The 22,107-nt window shown below is 54.2% G+C and overlaps 10 protein-coding genes across 10 annotated transcripts; 7 read left to right on the top strand and 3 right to left on the bottom strand.

Moving 5' to 3' along the window:
* Window positions 1–1,431: 1,431 nt before the first annotated feature.
* Window positions 1,432–1,665, top strand: PG986_006995 (uncharacterized protein; the record flags this gene model as incomplete). Its single annotated transcript, XM_066843217.1, has 1 exon — window positions 1,432–1,665. The coding sequence occupies one exon, from the start codon at window positions 1,432–1,434 to the stop codon at window positions 1,663–1,665; it is 234 nt and encodes a 77-aa protein (XP_066699329.1).
* Window positions 1,666–3,074: 1,409 nt separating this feature from the next.
* PG986_006994 (uncharacterized protein) lies at window positions 3,075–4,571 on the top strand (the record flags this gene model as incomplete). The annotated part of the gene is made up of 1 exon (XM_066843216.1): window positions 3,075–4,571. One exon carries the CDS (start codon window positions 3,075–3,077, stop codon window positions 4,569–4,571), a length of 1,497 nt encoding a protein of 498 aa, XP_066699328.1.
* Window positions 4,572–5,180: 609 nt separating this feature from the next.
* On the bottom strand, window positions 5,181–5,899 carry PG986_006993 (multiprotein bridging factor 1; the record flags this gene model as incomplete). Its single annotated transcript, XM_066843215.1, has 2 exons — window positions 5,181–5,486; window positions 5,741–5,899. The coding sequence occupies 2 exons, from the start codon at window positions 5,897–5,899 to the stop codon at window positions 5,181–5,183; spliced, it is 465 nt and encodes a 154-aa protein (XP_066699327.1).
* A 732-nt stretch (window positions 5,900–6,631) lies between these two features.
* PG986_006992 (uncharacterized protein) lies at window positions 6,632–8,494 on the top strand (the record flags this gene model as incomplete). The annotated part of the gene is made up of 2 exons (XM_066843214.1): window positions 6,632–7,135; window positions 7,193–8,494. 2 exons carry the CDS (start codon window positions 6,632–6,634, stop codon window positions 8,492–8,494), a joined length of 1,806 nt encoding a protein of 601 aa, XP_066699326.1.
* A 346-nt stretch (window positions 8,495–8,840) lies between these two features.
* PG986_006991 (DnaJ- protein scj1) lies at window positions 8,841–10,180 on the bottom strand (the record flags this gene model as incomplete). The annotated part of the gene is made up of 2 exons (XM_066843213.1): window positions 8,841–9,924; window positions 10,014–10,180. The coding sequence occupies 2 exons, from the start codon at window positions 10,178–10,180 to the stop codon at window positions 8,841–8,843; spliced, it is 1,251 nt and encodes a 416-aa protein (XP_066699325.1).
* An 874-nt stretch (window positions 10,181–11,054) lies between these two features.
* On the top strand, window positions 11,055–14,108 carry PG986_006990 (Helicase associated domain-containing protein; the record flags this gene model as incomplete). Its single annotated transcript, XM_066843212.1, has 1 exon — window positions 11,055–14,108. The coding sequence occupies one exon, from the start codon at window positions 11,055–11,057 to the stop codon at window positions 14,106–14,108; it is 3,054 nt and encodes a 1,017-aa protein (XP_066699324.1).
* Window positions 14,109–14,417: 309 nt separating this feature from the next.
* On the top strand, window positions 14,418–15,842 carry PG986_006989 (uncharacterized protein; the record flags this gene model as incomplete). The annotated part of the gene is made up of 2 exons (XM_066843211.1): window positions 14,418–14,953; window positions 15,329–15,842. The coding sequence occupies 2 exons, from the start codon at window positions 14,418–14,420 to the stop codon at window positions 15,840–15,842; spliced, it is 1,050 nt and encodes a 349-aa protein (XP_066699323.1).
* A 663-nt stretch (window positions 15,843–16,505) lies between these two features.
* Window positions 16,506–17,318, top strand: PG986_006988 (uncharacterized protein; the record flags this gene model as incomplete). Its single annotated transcript, XM_066843210.1, has 1 exon — window positions 16,506–17,318. The coding sequence occupies one exon, from the start codon at window positions 16,506–16,508 to the stop codon at window positions 17,316–17,318; it is 813 nt and encodes a 270-aa protein (XP_066699322.1).
* A 409-nt stretch (window positions 17,319–17,727) lies between these two features.
* PG986_006987 (uncharacterized protein) lies at window positions 17,728–18,230 on the bottom strand (the record flags this gene model as incomplete). The annotated part of the gene is made up of 3 exons (XM_066843209.1): window positions 17,728–17,808; window positions 17,903–17,944; window positions 18,003–18,230. The coding sequence occupies 3 exons, from the start codon at window positions 18,228–18,230 to the stop codon at window positions 17,728–17,730; spliced, it is 351 nt and encodes a 116-aa protein (XP_066699321.1).
* Window positions 18,231–20,572: 2,342 nt separating this feature from the next.
* PG986_006986 (Cys/Met metabolism PLP-dependent enzyme-domain-containing protein) lies at window positions 20,573–21,982 on the top strand (the record flags this gene model as incomplete). Its single annotated transcript, XM_066843208.1, has 2 exons — window positions 20,573–20,842; window positions 20,927–21,982. 2 exons carry the CDS (start codon window positions 20,573–20,575, stop codon window positions 21,980–21,982), a joined length of 1,326 nt encoding a protein of 441 aa, XP_066699320.1.
* Between the last annotated feature and the right edge of the window lie 125 nt (window positions 21,983–22,107).

The raw sequence follows: 22,107 nt of genomic DNA, 5'->3' as shown, positions 1-22,107 counted from the left end.
TGTCCCCAAGGCTAGCAGAGCATAAGCATAAGCATACCTTGATGTATATACTCGCACACTCGCACACACGCACACTCTTTGCGACTCGATGAGCCTAGCTAGCCGGGATTCCTCCGCGCGATCCCAGGCGGGCGTGCCACGAACCGATTTGTGCCCCCAGCTTCCCCTTCCCCTCCCCTCCCTCTGACTCCTGACGCCTTGGGAGTCCTGACCCCCAACCCTGGGGCCAGACTCCAGAGGAAAGAATGGGGTGAGTGAGGAATGCCATGCCGATGACTGCATTGTGTTTGTGTGTCCTGCCATGTCAGTCATTTTACATTACATTGCGGGCCATGTACCGTCTCTTTAAATCGTGGCACGGTCAGTACTTTGGTCCTCCCTTCTGGGCCTGCCTTATCATGCCTTACATATTACGTGTACGGAGAAATCCATTGAATGCTGGAACTCGATGGATTGATCCCAATACTGACTTAAATACCAACTCACTTCCCATCCGCAGGCCAGGCGCGCTCCCTCAAGTTCGACTTCCATTACCTGCATACATACATATGAGGATGATTGATTGATATTTGATCCCTGCACGCCTCGCCCTGAAAGTAGCACGTATTTCCCCAGACTTCCAAGCCTCGTTACACCAGACGCATCCATACCTTGCGATCCATTACACTAGCACCGACCAACGTAGTCGCCTACGCCTGCCCATCTGCACCCAACGGACATCCCACGTTTTTGGGCCTTCCTGCCTTGACGGAGCAGAGACAGTCGGCGTTCTCGTACGACCTCAGTCAAGCTGATTTAACCTGGGTACATACGTGCGGGTACAATCATCAAGTACATACATACCAACATCTCCGGATTCCCAAGCACTAGCAGCAGCAGCAGCAGCAGCAAGAAGTGACTTACACCCACCGCTCTTTCCAGACGCATACACGCATACACATTCACTCATAAAGGGAGACACGTCGTCTGCCTACCTAGAAAAGGCCGTCTGTCCCGCCCATCCCAAGACCAGAAAATTAATCCAACCTCGCTGGTCCATTCGCGAAAACCTGCATTTCATTGTTTCCCGCACACCACTTGGACATTTTCCATCACCTCAACACCCAAGGGTAGCCCCATACACGACCACTTGATATTGCGCATCCTGGCTGCTGCTGCCACCGTTCATCAATATCATATATTATTGCATTTGCAATAATACCATCCATTCTCTCAAGAAAATTGTTTCGACTTGGAGAACATCCAGAAACCGTAAGTATTGCCCTGTCCGAATTCTGCCCATCCTCCTAGCAGACTCTGGGTCTGCAGAAGCACAGCAAGCAAGGTGGCCCAGACTCATACTTTCACAATACAAACCATAACCATATACATGCATCACCCAGACCCAGTCACTAGCATTGTAGACTCACATTCTGCAACAGAACCAGCATCATGCCTAGCCAAATCGCAGCGCCTATTCCCGTCACGCCGCCGCGCAAATCTATACGTTTGGTCACGTCAGAGGAGCTTTTTGCCAGCTTGAATGCGACGTTGGCCTCGGGTGACAACAAGCCCGCAACGCCCGTCCGCACGATCAAGGAGCGCGACTGGGACGTCCCTGCCCCTCCCCCGCCCAGCCCTGTCAGCTTCCAGACAGACCACTGGCGACACTCGATCCGCCATTGATCGATTTACGCAGACCTCTTGAATGGAGCCGTCAGTGCGTCGGCCTCTCTGGACTGGAGTGGAGGCCTCATCACTTCATCAGCATTGCCAGCATGTCTTTGTATTGGTAGCGAGTTTCATTGCGACGTCTTTCTCTCTCTCTTTTTTTTCTTGTCCCCAGGCGTTTCATGGTGCGCAACAACACATGGTTTGGAGGGGCCGGGTTTTCGGTCTACGTACACAAAAAGCTAGGCGTCGGTGTTCCTGTCGTGGATGATAAAAACAAAACGGAATAATGGAAATGGTGTTAATGGGGGAACTCATGGGCAGAACATAGCGTCTGGGTGCGGGCAGGCGCGAGTCCTTTTACCCCATCACTTTGGTTGTATGATGATGATTGTTGTACGAAAGTTGTCTTTGGAAGCAAGTGATATTAGCAGACAGCCCAAAGGGCGTAATGTGACAAAAGCTTTCAGAAGTTCGCTTACGATGGCTTCCGGTTCCTGATCTAGTGCGTGTTCCGGGGAGAGGTGGCTCTTCATTTTGGGTTGCTCGGTAGCAACAACTAGCCGTGGGCCGTGGTGCTGAAACGACAAGACTGAAAGGCCCCCCCCCCATACGATACAGTTCTTACAGTCTACACAGACTGGCTTCTTCATCACTTACGGCATTCCTTTCAAAATCGTCCAAAGCTTTGGATATCACACTCTCTTGAACCATCACCGCCTCGAGCTCCGGGCCATTCACTGCATGATACAAAAGGTATGTGCAACTGCATCAAGAAAACCAACTGCTCATGCTGGTTGGCGGGCAAGCATAACTGCGGGCTTAATTGTATGCGCACTAACCAACTAACAGCTTTCATCCATTGTTTCTGGAATTGAACCGGCGATCTGCCCAACGCACAGTAGTAGTTCCATTCTTTTTCCCTTTCTACTACTGCATCACTGAGGATTCTGCCACTTGCATAAGTTCCAGAAGTTCCAGAAGGTGACGAGGGAGCCTCAAAAAAGTCTCCCACTTTGGATGGGTCGGGTTGTCAAAAAGGCTTGGCAAGTCGCGACTTTTGCACCAAAATCGGGTCGTGCCGTGGCCTCTCGGCTTTCTGATTGGCCGCTTTGAACCGGGCCACCCACTTTACGCGACCCTGCCGCGCTAGTGAACCCACTCAACGCGTTCACGGGCTTTGCATCGCGACTTATACACGCTCCTTATTCCTGCGCTGCCGTGCACACCCCACTCGCCTGTCCAGCTCCTACCGTACTTTACTTGACTTGTCCATGCCAATTGTCACCGGCGCTTCTGGTCTTCCTCTTTCCATCATACCTTCCGTGTTGGATATCTTGAAATTCTTCTTGCACCGCAACTGTCTGTCTTCTCCATACGCATACCACTCATACCTTCCCACACTACACTACACGCATACCGCAATGCCTGCAGCTGTGAAGCGCCAACCGGCGTCCACCAGATCCAAGGCCACGCCTGCCAAGAAGCCGGCCTCTGCCAACATCAGCAGCTTCACTCGCACAACCAAGAATGCCGGAAACAACGATCTCAAGAAGAACATCACTCCCGCCGTCAAGCCCGCCGTCAAGCCCGCCGTCAAGCTTGCTGCTCTCACATCCGAGTCGCGTAAGCGTAAAGTCGTCGCTCCCTCAGACGATGACGACTCTTCAGCCGACGAGACCCCGAGCAAGAAAGTCTCGCTCGCCCCAGCATCATTGAAGTCGGTCGAGACGCCCCAAAAGCGTGGACGTGGCCGTCCTGTCAAGAAGGCACGCGCAACACCCACACCCACACCCCTCAAGCGCGCCAGAAGCCCAAGTGTGTCCGAATCGGATGCATCTTCCGTCAATACAGACCACCTCTTCAAGAGGCTTCGACTCGAGTCTTCGCCATTACGTGCCTCATCACCTCTCACCCCGGACACATCTGCTACTGAATCCGACTTCGAAGAGCGCGGTCTCCCGAGCGAGATTCTCAGCTTGATCAATCTCCACAGCTCCTTCCTGAAGACCCTCTCTCTTCACTACGCACACAATGGCACCAATGTCCCAGTTGATCTACGCAGCTTGTGCCCCAACATTGCACGGGCATGGGGCAAGAAGGCCGTGACGGAGAGCGACATTCGCATCTGCCTCGGAGTTCAGAACATGACGGCCAGCCTCTTGACTCTCTCCGACTACGGCCGCGGGAAAGTCTGCCTCGAAGTTGATTCAACCAAGCTTCCTGGCGGCCATCTGAATGAGAAGCAACTCAACCAGGACTACCACAACAAGATGGAGCAGCTCTGGCGTCGCTTTGCCGCCCGCGGGGACACCGACACCGTCCGGTTCACCAACAGCCTGCCCAAGGCCCCCATCACCATCTGTGACTCGGTGGCCAAGGCCGCGCCCGCTATGGCCAAGGGACAGAAGCGCCTCGAGGAGCTGAAACAGGGCATCGCGATGAAGAAGCAGGAAAAGGAGGCCAAGCCCGCTGCCGCCGCGGCCGCCGCCAACTCGCTCGTCAACCCGGACGGCTCCAAGATGAGCCTGCTGGACCGCATCCGCCACAAGCAGCTGGCCAAGGCCTCGCTGCCCGCCGACCTCTCGCCCGCTGAACTGGAACGTCGCGCCGCGCTGCACCGCGTCGCCGAGGTCACGTCGCTGCTCGGTATGCTGAGCCGGTCGAGCGCCGGAGGCAGCCAGGGCCGCATCTCTTTCACCATGCCGGCCGTGCTCGAGAAGCTCAAGGACTCGTTCCGCATGGGCATCTCGCGTGAGGAGGGCGCCGTCTGCATCCGTATCCTGGCGCAGGAGGTCGCTCCCGAGTGGATCCGTGTCGTGACTATTGGAGAGAGGGAGAACGTCGTCATGGAGGCGAGTCGACAGCTGAGCAAGGTGGAGGCCGAGAGACGGGTGCAGGCTATCATTGCCAAGCAGTAAGGGGAATCGAGTTGGCTGGTTTATGGGCTGGGAAACGGATGAATGTACGAACTTCAGAGGAGGATGTATACTGATTGGGGGCTTGGGATTTTTCTGTCGACTGTTTTTGAAAGCCTGCTCTCATCGTGGCATTTGCAAGGTGTTTGGGATACCATGGGGAACTACTGCTCCTGTTTGTTGTTTAGCATTGCAGAGACACCCCCAAGACGAGTAGACTTGTCACGTTGTTGAAGACCCAGATTTGAATAATAATAATCATGATCACACACACAATTGCCATTGTAAATTGCACGAAAGGGTTGCCAGTGACGCCTTTGTCTATTTCTCTGAAAGACTAGAACGTAGAGATCCGAGAAGCACATATGCTCCCAAATCTGCCATAACAAAAGTAGCAGAAAGGCTACGCCATGATCCTGGAGGCCATCGTTCTGGTGGTCTCCGCCGCAGGACTAGTTCTTTGTTGTTTGCTTCCTGCCTCTATTGAGCCTGCGGGTTTCCTCTCGCACACTCTTCTAACAACGCCGCCTTCTTCATATAACATCGTAAAAGAGCACCGTTATCTCTCTCTCATCTGATCTCCTAGCTAGCCAAGAACAGCCGGCCGAAGATTTACGCCTTCTTCTTGAACAGGGGCTCGCCGATGTTGGAGCCGCGGAGCTTGACCTTGAGGACGCGCTCCATGGCGCCCAGGACCTTCTGGTCCGGGGTGGCGGTACCGCGCTCGAAGTCGGCGACGACGGTTGGGGTGGTGTTGCAGCGCGTCGCGAGGTCCTTCTGGGTCATCTTGGGCTCCTGGGCCTGCCGCGCCTGAGAGATGACGGTGCCGACCTCCTTGCCGACCGTCGTGGGCTTGATGATGTCGTCGCTGCGGTCCACCTTGGTCAGGCGCTGGCCTTCGACGCCGGGCTTGGTGGCCTGAGATGATTGAGAGAGTTAGTACGATGCGCTTTTTATCAGGTATAGCGAATTGCGTCTGTAGGTTTCCATATATGCAGGAGGAGGACAACATGGTTGTGAGGGTGCTTGCTCATTGCAGATGTCACCAACCCGACCAGATAGCCCACCCCCACAATTTGCCCCTCTGCGGGCGTCATACGCCACCAATGAATGACAGCTAGGTGGTGCATAGAATGGCTGCCGTGGAAATGGGTTTTTGGAGATCGACTTACAGCGTTGCCGGCAGCAAACTTCTTCTCGGTGTTGATGGAGCCACCGGCTCGTCGGGCAGCGTTCAGGGCAGCGTTTCCTCGGACGACGGTCTCGCGCTGGCTGGCGCCGGAGCGGGCCCTGCTACCAATCTTGGTGACTTGATCCCAGTCGTCAGACATCTTGGCGGTTATTTGGGGTGTATCGTGCTGAGGTGGGTAGAGATCGATAGAGATGCTGATTTTTGTCTCGATATGGGTGTTGTCGCGTGAGGTTGGGTGGAAATGGTAGAGTAAAAGTAGATGACAACTTTCTTTCGGCGGACGGAAGTGGAAGTCGATGGAATTGGCGCCTTTATGACGGTGTGAAGTGGGCTGCTGAAGGGTCCAGGTCCCAGCGTGCTCGTGCTGTGTGTCCCTCTTTTGCTGGGCTTGCTGGGCTTGGCTTTCGCTCGCCGGGCTGACTCAATCAGGACCCAATCCCTCGTGCCTCGAGTCCTTTGGGCCTGGCTGCTTATTGCCGATGGGGCTAATGTGAGGCTAAGCAAAAACTGCCCGCCACCTGGCCAATGTGGCGTAATTCGGTCTCGGGGAAGTCAGGGTCAGATTGGAAACAGCCGATGCTACGCTAGATAGATCAATTGTACGTGCTCTCGTCTCACAGTCAGTCACGGTCACGAGAGGGGACACACACGTCGTCTGCTTTCTGTTTGTTTCAACGGGATATCAACAACACACAGTTTGTCATTAAACAACCTGCCTGTCCCCTTTTGCTTTGGTTCCCTATATCTATCTGCATGCAGGCACGAATGAAATGATTTGATGTCAACGTTTGGAATTGTTCTTTGTTTCGTTTGGTGGGGCAATAGCTGAGGTCAGAGTCAAGGGTCTTGGCAGATGGACGTCCTGTCGGGAATGCCGTGGCATACCCTTCCCTTGAAGAGTGCTGCCGCATTGGGTTTATACGTGGGATATGGAGGTCTCCATGACATCTTCATTCTTTCAATGTTCACCCTCTGGAAGTACCATGGGACGCTACAGGAGTTTCTGGCCAGTAACATCAGCCAGGCAGTATTGCTCAAGCTAGGTGTTACCGTATTGGCCGCATACCTGGTTATCCAGTTTGCCAGATCTTTCCTTGGCTCCAACCGTCAGCCCTCGGAATGGAGTGGACCAACGAAACCTTTGCTGATACCTTGCCGGACTACGCATTCCCGGTTCTTTCCAAAGAGGCATGCCTTTTCTAACTCGTATCTTATGATCGGATTTCCTGTGGGCTGGGAAGGTGTCGCTGGCGGCATGATCTCCACGGGCTCACAGAAGAAGGGCTGGTACCAAGTTGATGCAGAAGACTACCTTGACAGAGGAAACGGTCATCTCGGTCTAAGAGGGAAACTGGACGCCTATTTGACCTCCCAAGTAAGGAAGAGCTCATTGATATAAAACGACCAAGAGTCCTCACTAACGTGTGTGTAGGATATCAACCCGGCAGACTACCCGTATGCCTACCTAGTCACGGCCGCCAAATTCCTAGGGTATCAATTCAACCCAGTCTCCTTCTGGTATCTGTACTCTGCGAATAAGGACTTGACAGCAATGGTCCTTGAAGTCAATAACACATTCAGCGAAAGGCACATGTATTTCGTGACTGCCGATGAGGTCACCAACGAGCTAGAAGATGCCACCGCTGGCTTAGAGGCTTCGGGCATCGATCACGAAGGAAAGGGCGGCATCCCTTCAGCTAACCATAAGCTGCAACAGAGAGTCATCCCCAAAGATTTCCACGTTTCCCCTTTCAACTCGAGGAAGGGCGCATACTCTCTGATCGCACATGACCCCTTTTCGCCGTTCCTGGAAGGGACTGGGAAAATCAACAACACCATCACCCTAAACTCATCCAAGGAGCACGCCAAAATGGTCGCCCGGGTTTTCTCGGAGGGGGATCCGATGGATCCCACTACCATGAGCAGTTGGCAAAGGGCCAAGTTCTTGGCGGCATGGTGGTGGGTTGGCCTTGTGACCTTCCCACGCATCGTGAAAGAAGCAGGCGTGCTTTTCTTCCAGCGAAAGCTTCATGTCTGGTACCGCCCAGAACCACGGAAGCGGAGTATTGCGCGTAAAGCAGATGAAACCGAGGCCGGACTTGAAGAGTTCTTTAGGGGATACTTGCGATATCTTGTGCGGCAATGCCCTGCTCCGATGACCATTCGCTACGTCCCCAGCGGCGTAGCGGGCGCGGGCATTGAGACAATGACGAATACTAACACTGGGACTTCGGGGGATGAACAGACCATGGAGCTCAAGGTTTTGACACCTGTGTTCTATACGAGATTTGTCTATTATGCTCATGACCTAGAGGCCCTGTTCTGCGAGCTCAACGATAACTGTACCATTTCAGTATCTCGGCCCGAGTTGCTTCCCAAACTCCTTTTCAAGAAGCCATCTCCGCCGCTGGACCTGCAGAACTTGTTCGAATATGGCCAGTTCAAGCTGATCCAGCGCTTACGGCAAAGACCTGAACGAATCGAACAACCAATGACCTCGGCGCAGACCCCCGCCAAGGCAACAACACACTCGAAGCAAGATATCCGAGATTTCAGACCATCGGCCATGGATGGGTTTATCATGTCCTCTGAGGCGCCACATGCCAGGCGAGCGTACCGTTCCTTGGTGCTTGGCCGGTTTATTGCAGACAGGTTTGCCTTCGGAGATATGGGCTTGCTAAGCCTTGAGGTTTTCGTTTTGAAGGCATGTATAGCTTGGGTGTTAACCACGTGAGAGATGCTAAACGTTAGAATTTATATTGGCTACCTTAAAGTCACATGGCGCTATTAGTAGTATATATAAAATTAATTAATTAAGTGAAATTAGAATATACTATTAATAGCGTTATATAATATTACTTACCTTTAAAAGGGGCTTATTTAATATTAAATATAGTGAGGTGCATACTAACTATAGAAGCCCAAAGGTCCCTTAATTATATACCCGTCAAAGGGGTCCTGAGATGCTCTGTAAAGTGGACGAAAACGTGCTCGAATCTTCTTGTCCGTCAGAATTAGTTGGATGGTCGCTGGTATTCTCCATTAAGCAGTATTTCTATCTCATATCACAAGCCTTTTATCTAAAGTTCGTCACGCTCATGTCCCTCGGCTGGTATCGGCTTCTCAGGCCTGCCGCTGTCTTTGTGCAGGTCCACGCCGATCTTGCCTCGCCATTTCTCCCAAGTGGCCCAGAAATCCTTCTCCATGCCGCTTTCTAGTTGATCTGGCAACACCACAGTGTATTCCACGAAGAGCTTGCCGAACTGCGTCTCATGATAGACAGAGTCTCCGTCTTCGTGCCAAAGGGGCATACCCTCGTCCTCTACGGTATCCACCTGCCCCGGCTGCACGACCTGGCCGCGCTTGCGCCCGAGCCGGACAATATGGCCGTCCAGATGTGTGATATTCCGGGACCAGTCGCCCATCCATGCTTCCCGTAGTGATAGCACCTCGCGCCAAAACAAATCGTTGCCTCTTCGGCGGAAGAAGACACCGTCCACATGCTCAGGGTTATCAAGTTCCAGATCGGGTTCCTTCTCCGTCAGGGTGACGACGAGATCGCCAGCAACATAGTCGGGGCTGGCATCGGCCTCGTTCTCGTAGACAATCTTGGAATCGCGGGCAGCACCGCGCTCGATCTTGATAGCGACGGTCGTGGGCTTGCGCAGGACACGGTTGCCATTGCAGACGGGGCACTTGTGCTTGACCGTCTTGCCGCGGCCGCCGCACTGGTCGCACTGAGTCTGGATCTGCTGGAACATGCCGGGCGCGAGCTGGTGCTTGATGATGCGGATGCCGTGGCCGCCGCAGTGCTGGCAGACGTCTACGACGCCGTCGCGGGAGCCGCTGCCGTCGCACTCCTCGCAGATCTGCTGCTTATCCCACTGGAACTCGGTGTCGCGGCCGTTATAAAAGTCGCGCAGGGAGACGGGGATCTTGACCTCGACGCCGTGGCCGCGCGGCTGGCCCCGCTGGTAGTGGCCGCCGCCGCCGAAGAAGCGGCTGAACAGGTCAAAGGGGTCGTGGTGGTGGCCGCCGCCCTGCTGCCGCTGCTTCAGGCCCTCGTGGCCGTACTGGTCGTAGATCTTGCGCGAGTCGGCATCGATCAGCGCCTCGTAGGCCTCGGAGACCTCGACAAACTTCTCATGGGCGGTGTTATCGTTGCTGATAGCGGGCGCAGAAGGGGGTTAGTTTGGCGTGCAACATGATCAAGATAAAAAGACATGCGCAAACGGGCCCGGGGGAGTGCTTACGGGTTCTTGTCCGGGTGGTACTTTTTGCTCAGTTGGCGGTAGGCAGACTTTATCTGCTTGTCGTTGGCTTGTTTGCTAATGCCGAGGATCTTGTAGTAGTCTTCTGCGCAGAGGGCCAGCTGCAAGAAGGCCAGCAGGAGCAGCCAGGCTGCTCCATGCAATAACATGTTGGCGGCGCTGGGCCAGCGGCGTGTAAATGTCGAACCCGGAACCGGCACCCAAGGGCTAGAGAATAAAAAGCCGGCGCAATAAGAATAGTGCAGTAATAAAACCGGATTTCAAAGGGCAATTGCTTGGTGCAGTACTCTTCCCTCGGGGTAGGAGTAGAAGAGCAATGGGAAGAGTCGTTTGTATGAACGAGTGTGGTTATGGATTTTCTGTTCTGCAATCCCTTGAGCTGGAGGGTTGACGAGTGCCACCGTGTTACTTACATTGAAGTACGTACAGAAGCTACAGTGTTCAATGGAGCTGGACAGCTACGCTACGCTACGGATTGGGAAGTTTATTGATAAGATAGCCCAAGTGGTCCCTTGAGTCGCTCTTGGCGTACATAGAGACAGGTTGACAATAACCCGCGCGATTAGCTGATTGGCTGTATCTTACATACAACCTTTAACGTTAATCCTGTTAGTACTAGGGATCAAGTACGTTGATGCGCGTAGGTACTGTTTTTGCTCCCAGGCCGGCCTGCTATACTGATGATGCTCCACGAGTATTATCACCAAGTCACCAGTTACCTACTGTGTATAATCCAGCCGGGCGGTCACCTCTAACCACCTTCGCCCGTAAATCGGACATTCACCCTGCTTCTTTTTTTTCAATGCTTTCTCTGGCAGCTAGCTGATTGCATGTGCTCAAGTGAGGTGTACAGGCAAACAAACCTGCATCTCCGATATAAGTTTGGGCCCCACTATTTGTCTTGGGGTGCTATTGCTGCTAGCCAAATGTTTCGCTCACTGCTACTAGCTTCAAGTCTTGCTGCCTTCAAGCCCGTTGTTGATTGAGACGTCAACATTCAACTTGCTCAACAACGTCTTCAAAATGAGTAAACGATACGCGTTCGTCCCCATGGACGAGGAGGAGGTCGGTCCTCAGAAGGTCGAGAAGAAGAGAAGCAAACATCGCCATCGCGATGATCGGGACAAGCACCGAGACCGAGACCGAGACCGAGACCAAGATCACGACAAAGAACGTCACTCCCGCTCTTCCAGGCACGACCGGAGCCTCTCCCCGAGGGGTTCTCGCAGCACCAAATCCAAAAGCATCAGGCGACGCGACCATGATGCCGAAGCCGATGACCGATGGAGCGACGAGGAGCCTGCATCCGACGATGGAGGAGCTGACGAGGAACCCGAGTTTCCAGAGTCGGCATCGAAGCGTGTGAAACTAAGTCACGACGGGCGCCAGGATGACGATGCCGACCTCTCCGACACGGCTCGCGACAGGAAAGAGGCAGAGGAGTTTGCCAAGCGTCTCAAGGCAAAGGACGATGGCAAATCCAAAGTTGTCGAGGATAGGTCATCTGGGAAGGAAAACAAGGTGTTGGAAGAACGCCGCCGCATCGCAGAGGATGCTGCAGCTAGACAAGCCGCCATGCCCGACCTTCGCGAGCGTTCGCGCCAGCAATACTTGCAAAAGCGAGAGGCAGAACGACTTGCACTGTTACGCAAACAGGTTGCGGACGAGCAGGCCGAGCTGAGGAGTGGTGCACGACTTTCCGACAAAGAAAGGGCCGAATTTGGCAAGAACCTGGAAATCCTCCGCCTGGCAGAAGAGCGGTTGAAGATTGACGATCACCGCGATGGCTACTACATGCCCGAAGACTACATCACGGAGAAGGGCAAGATCGACCGTAAGAAGAAAGAGGAGGCCTTATACAAGCGCTACGTCGACAAGGACGAATACGGCCAGGAGAAGTTTGTGACCGAACACGAGGAATGGGAGCGAGAACAAACCCAGAAGGCCAAGGCGCAAATCAATCGCGCCGAGAGGCAATATGAAGGCGACTACTCCCTTGTTATGGACGAGGAGCAGTATATCAACTGGAGTCTAGATTCTACCCTTGCCGGGGAGGGCAAGCAGATGACCAAGGAACAGCGCTTCCTCGACGCCCAGATTGATGCAGCAGAGAAGAAGGCTCTTTCTATTCAGGAGACTCGGAAAAGCTTGCCTATTGCTGCTTACCGTGACGAGTTTATTGCAGCCATCAACGAGTATCAGATTCTCGTCATCGTCGGTGAAACTGGAAGTGGAAAGACGACACAGTTGCCACAGTACTTGCATGAGGCCGGTTTTACCAAAGATGGCAAGAAGGTGGGCTGCACGCAACCGCGTCGTGTGGCAGCCATGAGTGTTGCTGCCCGTGTTGCCGAGGAAATGGGCTCCAAAGTCGGCAACGAGGTCGGTTACTCCATCCGTTTCGAAGACAACACGAGCGACAAAACCATTTTGAAGTACATGACCGATGGTATGTTGCTTCGCGAGTTCATGACAGAGCCAGATTTGGCAGGCTATTCCGCGTTGATGATCGACGAGGCCCACGAGCGTACCGTACACACGGACATTCTCCTGGCATTGGTGAAGGATCTCTCACGAGAACGACCGGATCTCAAGCTTCTCATCTCCTCTGCCACCATGAACGCGGAGAAGTTCGCCAAATATTTTGACGATGCTCCCATTTTCAACATCCCTGGAAGAAGATACCCGGTCGACATCTACTACACTCCTGCGCCAGAGGCGAACTACCTGGCTGCGGCTATCACTACTGTTTTTCAAATTCACACTACCCAAGGCAAAGGAGACATCCTTGTGTTCCTAACTGGCCAGGACGAAATCGATGCGGCAGAACAAGAGCTGACAGAGACGGCACGAAAACTTGGCAATCGCGTCAAGGAACTCGTAGTGTGTCCAATCTACGCAAACCTTCCTTCCGAACTCCAATCCAAGATTTTCGAACCTACCCCTGATGGCGCACGCAAAGTGGTCCTGGCAACGAACATCGCGGAAACCAGTTTGACCATTGACGGTATCGTATATGTCATCGACCCGGGATACGTGAAGGAGAACGTTTTTAACCCGGCTACGGGCATGTCTAACCTTGTCGTCGTGCCGTGCTCGCGAGCCTCGGCGAATCAGCGTAGTGGTCGTGCTGGGCGTGTTGGTCCAGGCAAGTGTTTCCGCCTCTACACGAAATACGCCTACATGAACGAAATGGACGAGTCAACGACCCCCGAGATTCAACGGACCAATCTGAATAGCATTGTACTACTCTTGAAATCGCTGGGTATCAACCAACTTCTGGAATTTGAGTTCATGGATCCGCCGCCAACGGAATCTCTGATCGGGGCATTGAACCAGCTATTTGCCCTTCAAGCACTCAACCATAAGGGTGAGCTCACCAAGGTTGGGCGTCAGATGGCCGAGTTCCCCACGGAACCAATGTTGGCAAAGGCTGTCTTGGCGGCTGACAAGTTCGGTTGTGTGGAAGAGGTACTGTCCGTTGTGTCGATGTTGAGCGAGGCCTCGGCCCTGTTCTTCAGGCCAAAGGACAAGAAAATCCACGCTGACAGTGCTCGTAACCGGTTCACTGTCAAGGAAGGTGGCGACCATCTCACCCTGCTCAATATCTGGAACCAGTGGGTTGACAGTGACTTCTCGCCTATCTGGGCTCGGGAGAACTTCTTGCAGCAGCGGTCCCTGACCCGAGCACGCGACGTCCGCGACCAGCTGTCGAAGCTCTGCGAGCGCGTGGAAGTCAGTTCGTCAAGCTGTGGTGCTGCCAATATTGATCCCATCAAGAAGGCGCTTACGGCTGGCTTCTTCCCCAACGCAGCACGACTGCAGCGAAGCGGGGATGCTTACCGGACTGTCAAGAACAACACGACCGTTTTCATCCATCCCAGCTCCGTTCTCATGGGTTCGGATCCACCCGAGAAAATGGTCATTTACTTCGAATTGGTCCAGACCACCAAAGAGTACATGCGATCATGCCTGCCTATCAAACCACAATGGTTAAACGAAGTGGCACCTCATTTCCATAAGAAGAAAGACGTCGAGGAATTGGAGCAACGCAAAATGCCTAAGCAAAGGCATTGAATGAAGCACTGGGGTATGCATTCAACAGCGTTTGGTTTTAGACTCACTTATTCTTCCGCAAACACAATACATCCATTGTCATCCAGATCAGTTGTTCTAGATAACACCACCCGCTTCCAAGGTTTCTTGAACTTCTCGACAACCAGTTCTTTCTGTAACCTTATCTTCTAACCGACACCAGTTTGACACATAATTCTCGCCAAATTGGTAGTCAGACGTGTTCTTGCGTTTTCTTTTCTCATTCCTTAATCTTGTACACCCACGACCGCATAACAACATTCATCCTCAAATTTCGAGAGGGTCTACAAGATGTCTTCACCAGGCATTACTTCTACGTACATTAGAAACGAGGAGCCACCAGGAGATGAAATACCTCACGATGACGCTCCTCGACATCTCAAGAAACAATTCGCAGCTGCCGAGTTTGCCAAGCAGAGAATTTCAGAATTGACCAACAGGGAGTATTCCAACAAATTGCGCGCGGCCGAGGCAAAAAGGGAAGTATGTAATCTACGTGCCATACTTCCACTCATCCAATGCCCAGAAGCCTACATCGAATCATTGCCGTTCGACTACAAAAATCAACATCTGTACGACGAGAGCCCATCTGGAAATCTTCGTAACTTCATGGCAGAAACCCAATACTTGTTCACGAAAGCGAAAGAACTTAATGAACTCTTGCTGGGAACATTCCGGCTTCAGAATACCCCGAGTATCCAAGACGATATTCCCGAAGAGAATGAAGATGTCGCGAAGGATATCGAGAAGCCACCGACAGATAAGGGAAAAGGCAAGATGAAAGCGAAACGTACTGTTCAACAGCCAGAAGTTGCCTCTCCAAGAAAGTCAAGACTGTGTCTCGCGCCACGACAACACTTGCGGCACAGAAACAAATCCCCACATGGTATGGCAAGAGATGTGTCTTTACCCACACAACAAGACCTGTCGAGGGTGCCCATATTATTGCCCATCACATCAGTGGCAAGAGTGAAGTGAACACGAATCGTTTGATGGTCTTCGAGACTACACTTTCCTTTTTCTTCCCGGAAAGCGTCATCAAAACTGTCACAAAGCTGCTCTCGGGTGACCTAACCAACAATATTCTTCCTCTGGACAGATCAACCCATTTCCTATGGGATCAGTGCCATTTGGCAATCCGTCCCATCCCGCCCAAAAGCCCTGACGACGTAGGCAAACGACTGGAGATACCAGTTCCTCAGGCTCAGCCAAGACGACCCCGTGTTCCGAGACTCCATTATTGAAGTTAGAGACCAGCTGCAAGACGAGGCAGAAGGAATAATCTGCGATTCGACAAGACGTCAGGACACGGATGAGAATCCGCCCATACGGATTAAGACGGGGGATGTATACCTTCTAGAGACCACGGACCCTGACAAATATCCCTTGCCTAGTTTCGAATTGCTTCATATGGCATATCACTTGCAGAGTCTACGGCACGGGTTCCAAACATGGGGCGCCCTGCATACCCTTTTCAGCAAACCAGCGCCCGATTCCCATGGAGCTCACCAAGGACAACAACCAGACCCCAGCTCCGATTTCCTAGAGAGTATCATTGAAGACGCAATGACACCCAATAACCTTCGCGATGATGCAATATCCGAGGATGCTGGCTGGAGTTGGATTATAGCATTCCGGGAATTGGCTGCAGAAGAGCGGAAACAGGGATTGGAGGCATTAAAGGAGTATATGTCGGAGGCAGAAGAAGAGAGTTAGAAGCCAGTTTCTCAGCCCGCCTTACGTCCACCCCGCTTCGTCTGCGTATAAGTCAGCCTCCCGCTGGTATAGCGACAAGTGGATATTACCTTGGAAACCTTACGAATCGGCCGAAGGAGAATGTTCAAGAACACTCAAAAGATATTAGACCTCGATCAGTATCTCCTGAGAAAACGATCCCTAAGGGGAAAGAGGACTAAGACTGGGTTGCGGTGTGCCGACCACCCGCTTGCATACTCAACTTCCCAGAGCTTCACCGAGCGTAGCGAAATTACCACTTCTCGAAAAGCAAATTCACGGCAGCCCATTCCGAAATCCCATGAGATATCTCGCTGCCTAATCCGCGCCGCACCCATGGGATGGGGGGGCTAGTACATAATTGGCTAAACGACCGCTTCATGGACGGGATTGAGTACCGTTCAGGGACAGAAGCATCGTGGGTTGCGCCGTGGAGTCTGCTGAAGTGGGACTAGAAAGAATAATAGAAGCCAACCGCTCACGCCATTGACGTCTGAGATCAATATTTATTAATAGCCTCTGTTGCCCATCCTTTGGCACATGCAATCTCATCACAACGATAGTGACTTATATTGCCAACATCTCTTGACGTGGAAAACACATTGAAACCCCATCGCCACATCGTTAGGTATACATTCACCCACGATGAGAACCACAACCCTGGCCTCGGCCGCCCTCCTTGCGGCGCGCCCCATCTTCGCTTCCGACCTTGCCCCCATAGCCGCCCGAGCCGACGGCGGCGACGACGCCTACATCCAGAAGGTGTGCTACCCGCCGGCCCCCAAGGACGGGTTCGCCTCGGGCCAGGTGCCCCCCTGCATCTCCATCGACAGCATCGCCAACGCGTGCCAGCCCAGCGGTACGTCCCCGCTCGCGCTCGAGGCCCACGCCCAGTGCATGTGCGGCGGCTCCTACTTTAGCGACTATCTGGGCTGCCAGAGGTGTCTGGTGCTGCACGGGGCCCGCTCCGAGCGCGACGACGCCTACTGGGCCTCGGTGCTGGCGGCCGCGTCGAGCGCCCTCTGCACCGGCACCCCGACCGCCAGCTTCCCGGAGATCTTCGAGTCCGCCGGCGCGTCGGTCGCGGGGCCCACCACGGGCGGCACGGCCTCGAGCGACGCCAAGAGCGGCGAGACGGCCGTCAGTCTCTATTACACGGCGAAAGGGTCCCAGGGCCCCGGATCCATCACGGGCAGCGCTACGGGCGCTACGGCGACGGCCGCGTCTACTCCCGCGGAGACGGGATCACCGACTACAGGAGGATCGGCGAAGACGACGAGCGGTAGTGGCAGTAGTAGTGACAGCGACTCATCTGCAGCTACTACGGAAGCCGGCGATTCGACGGCGGCCAGCTCCTCGACTACGCCTACGGGCAACGTCGCGGCACCCACCGGTGTGGCGGAGGCCAAGGGGCTTCTGATGGCGATGGCGGGTGGTGCGTTGGTGGCTGCTTTGTAAATCGCATAAGCAGTTGACGGCGGGATATGTGATTTGATGAGATATGTGGGGGACGAGGCGCTACTAGGTATACTTAACGAGTCTATAATGAAGATAATGATGTTGTGGAAACTGGTATTCTGATCGTGCAAACTGGTCGTAACAAGACCTGACTAGGTAGGTCATTCTTCAGAGATGGTTGTTCGGAAACTTGGTGGTATTGTGATTTCATAGCCGAGCTACTACGATGCTTCTTATTGCATCCTCTCCCACCTTTTGTCAACTCCTTCCGTCAACGCCGCTTTGGGGGAAACCCTCTTGGGCTGCCGAGGTCATACATGCCGAAGCATTCCAATGCCACCCAATCCGGCTTTCAATGAACCCTCTAAATCCATAGGTATTATCAAACGAGAAAATTGACGGGTTTAGTTTACTCGGGCATGTGCTGGAAGGGCTTCTCCAGGTGCTCCTGGCAGAAGGGCAGCTTGGAGACGGACCAGATCTCGGTGTCCTGAACGATTGCATACAAGTATTAGCCATTTGGAAGCACTCTTGGATGGTAAAGGGGGAAGAAGGGGGTGATGTGGGGAGGACACCAAACTTACGGGCTTGAGCTTCTTCTTGTCCTCGGTGGAGAGGGTGCCGCCCTTGAGGGCGATGATCGGGGGCGCGGCCTCGGGGTCGTGGGCGATGGGGGAACCGCACTCCGGGGCAGAAGACGCGGTGGACGGGCTGGCCGGAGGAGCCCTTGCCGGCGTAGGACTTGGTGGTGCCCTCGATCTTGAGCTTGTCCTTGGGGACGACGACGACGAGGGAGTAGGTGCTGCCCGACTGGCGCTGGCAGTCGTCGCAGTGGTCGTAGCCGACGATCAGGGGCTCGGCGTCGACGGTGTACTTGACGGCGCCGCAGAGGCAGTGTCCGGAGAGACCCATTGTGTGTGTTGAGTGTGTTTGGGGGTTGTGTTGTTTTGTGTTGTTTTGTTTTGTTTTGTTTTGTTTTGTTTGGAAGGGAAGGTGGATGGTGGTTGATGTAACAAGGCAAGCAGCTGATGGCTTTTTTATATTTGCTATGCATAGTCGTACGTTTCGATGCAGTAGAATTGAGAAGAGGGGTTACGTTTGTCTACCTACTCCGGCCCTGCCTGCACTCACTTACCACAACTGCTAACCTGACCGGCTTGCCGTGCTTACCCTTACCAGGCCATCACACACAGGTGGCAGGTGGGGAGAGTGCTCGCCTTGTTATGACATCTATTCGGACCAAATATGCATATCAGCCCCGGAAAGTGGATGGCGGAAAGTCAATGAAACGCCATCTTTGGAGTATTTGGAATCTGGCCAGGTCCATCCATACCATTTCCCTTTTGGCCCTTATTTCCGTTTTTAGTCTTGACCTCTTAGACCTTAGACCCTCCCCAGGCAGGACAGCGTGGCATCACAGCAGCTGCAGTCATGGATGGTACTGGCATCCTCCTACATTGATACACCTGGTAGATGCAGGTAGTATTCGGCTGAGGTTAGCTCTTCCCACTCTCCCACTCGCCCTGATGGAGGGTCTCCTACTTGTAGGTCTCTCTCTCAATGACGATGGTGGGGGCGCTGATAGCGGGGTAGAGCTTAGGGCCGTCGCAACAATAGTCCCGACATAACTAACGAGCTACGTAAGACTGGGCAGAGAGAGCTAATAAGAAAACACCGACTTGACAGCTCAAGCGAGCTCCAGCACCAGGCTCCAGCTCCCGGCTCCAGCTCCCTCTATCATACAACACATCAGCAAAGAGAGGCCCGACGCTGTCTGGGCATCGGGTCTCTCAATGGCTGGGTTTCTTATCCCATGCAAGCACATCTCATGTCATCCCGATATCATTTGTTCTAGATAACAGTGCATCTTGTGTCGCACGCGCGGCCCACCCGAAATGTTTCTTGAGCTTGCGCATCATTGGAGGGGTAGCATCTCAAGGTGCAAGGGGGAGCTCCTGAGTCCTACTAACTACTAATAGGGTCTGTTGCCAAGGGGATTGGGGTGGGCTCTCAGCATCTTGGCCGTTGACCTGCAGGAAGGACAGAGTGTGTAGCGCCCTCTACCTACCTATTTGTCATTGCATCCCCAGTCGGCGTGGTGCGCGGTGGTGTGGTATTCGCAGCCGTAAGGTCGGTCTCCCGCCCGTCAGCGGAGCCCCGTTCGAAGGTTCGATCTGTTCCCTAGCACGCTTCGAGGCTAGCACTTCCGAGCTGGTGTGGGTAAGCAGCGCCTAAACGGTGCGAGAACATGCAAGGAGGGAGGGCCGGACTCCATCGAACCCGAACCCCATTCGCTTCCAAGTCCAGAAAGCAAGGCAAGTATTTGGAATTCCATCCCCGTGCTTGCTGATGCGGCTTGCCTTCTAGTTGGCTGTCCCGAGGAGAAGTGGCATGTTACTTTCTCCAAAGTAGAGTCGGTGAGGGCAGGACGTCCCGCTTGGCTCCCATGACTATGGACTTTCGCAACGACAAAAGCCGTCACACTTGGATTGGCATATATTCACCACCCATCATTCCAAAGCAGCACACTGTTCGCATGTAACACACCAAGCCTTCTGTTGGAGAGACTTGATTTGCGAAGGCTCCGAATTTCTGGCTGCTCTGGGGCCGGGCAAGGAGTCACGGCCGATCCCGTCGGCTGATGCGCTCCAGGTGTCTCCTGAATGCCAACGCCTGAGTTCGACGTTAGAGTAGCGAGCTCTTGCGCTACTTGAAAGCACGACGGTATGTCTTATATGAGTATGAGTTTCGGCGATAATGTCATTCCTATACAAAATCACGTCACGGGGGCCCGCCTCCCGATAACGGAGCCGATTGCCAAAGATCGGGCCAAAATTTGAGGGGCAGCCGGGTCGTCCTAGCCATTCAACAACGGCGGCCATTATCCTACGTAAACGTGTCTGATGGCAGACATCAAGAACTAACCCGTCTGCACATGGAAAGTGGGGCTGTACGGAACCAGGTGAACTACATGAATCTAGCTACGCCTTGTAGACGACATGCAAACAGCATCCAGGTGATTCTGGGAAAACTTCCCGGTTTTAGACGTCGTCTGATATCGCCATACAACCTTCCTGTTTCATGCTCTATAACAGTTTCAATTAAGCGAGTACATCTGAGGACACCTACACAACGAAGCACAGAAGAACACGGCAATATCGTTGAGCGTTGTGGGATAGTGTGTTGGCATATCCATTCACTGGAAGGTATACCACCGAGGTCCAGTTCGGATATATATACGTACATCAACCATCATGCCGGAAGACGCCAAGGCCGGCTCGACTGCTGCTGAGCCTGAGTTGGTCCAAGGAACGGCTCACCAGAATCCTCTGGAGGAAACTGATCAGGGCAATGAGACCACGAAACTGGCCAGAAGGTGGCAACACCTTTCTCTTTCGGCACAAGCCATCCACGCCGATGATTTCTTGAGCTCGCACCAGGCAGTCGCACCGCCTATGCACGTGTCGACGACTTTCCGTTACAGTGATAACCCAGATGAGCTTTCGCCATGGCACAACCCAAATGTACGCGCTTGGTCTCAAGCCCTCCAAGGTGGCCTTCATTCAGCATATACAAATATGATCACTGTGCTGATATGAATCCCATAGCCTGCCAACATTCACGACTCGCACGTCTACTCGCGCGAGAGTGCGCCCAACTCGGCCCGCATGGAGGCGATCCTGACCTCGATCCTGCGCGGCCCGGCGTTGACGTACTCGTCCGGCCTGGCGGCCTTCCACGCCATGCTGGTGTACTTGAACCCGAAGCGCGTCGCCATCGGCGGCGGCTACCACGGCTGCCACGGCGTCATCGCGCTGCTGTCCAAGCTCACGGGGCTCCGGCAGGTGGACCTGGACTGCCCGGACGCCGAGCTGGGCCCGGGCGACGTGCTGCACGTCGAGACGCCGCTCAACCCCTTCGGCACGTCCCGCAACCTCGCCTTCTACGCCGAGAAGGCCCGCCGCATCGGCTGCTACCTCACCGTCGACGCCACATTTGCGCCGCCACCGCTGCAGGACCCCTTCGCCTTCGGCGCCGACCTCGTCATGCACTCGGGCACCAAGTACTTCGGCGGTCACAGCGACATGCTGTGCGGCGTCCTGGCCGTGGCGCCGCGGCACGCCGCCGCGATGTCGCAGCCGCTGAAGGAGGAGCGCCTGGTGCTCGGCTCGAACCTCGGCAACTTCGAGGGCTGGCTGGGGATCCGCAGCCTGCGGACGCTCGAGGTGCGCGTCAAGAAGCAGGCGCGCGACGCCGAGCAGCTGGTCGCGTGGCTCGCGACCGAGTCGCGCAAAGCGGGCAGCGCCGTCGGCAAGGTCGTGGCCGAGGTGACGCACTCGAGTCTGCAGACTCAGGATCTGGAGGGGGAGGGGGAGGGGGAGGGCGAAAAGGCTGGCTGCGCAAGCAGATGCCGCACGGGTTCAACCCGGTCTTCGCCTTCCTCACGCACGACGAGGCGCAGGCCAAGACCCTGCCTAGCAAGCTGCGGCTCTTCCACCACGCCACCAGCCTCGGTGGCGTCGAGAGCCTCATCGAGTGGCGCCACATGTCGGACTCGATGTGCGACCGGCGGCTGCTGCGCGTCAGCGTCGGGCTCGAGGGGGTGGGAGGACCTCAAGGGCGATCTGGAGCAGGCGTTTGAGGAGCTGGCCAAGGGCAAATAAGAGATGGGGGAAAAAGATGACCTTGGCCTCGTGTAGAACATATTTCCTGCCATTTCCTAACTCGCTCGTTAGAAGGTTGCATATGATTAGAGCCAATATTTATGTATTCAGTGATGGCAGTAAAT

The sequence above is a fragment of the Apiospora aurea genome (genome assembly GCF_038362705.1).
Source record: "Apiospora aurea strain CBS 24483 chromosome Unknown utg000005l_segment0_segment0, whole genome shotgun sequence".
NCBI lineage: Eukaryota > Fungi > Ascomycota > Sordariomycetes > Amphisphaeriales > Apiosporaceae > Apiospora > Apiospora aurea.
This window is presented reverse-complemented; position numbering and strand designations above follow the sequence as displayed.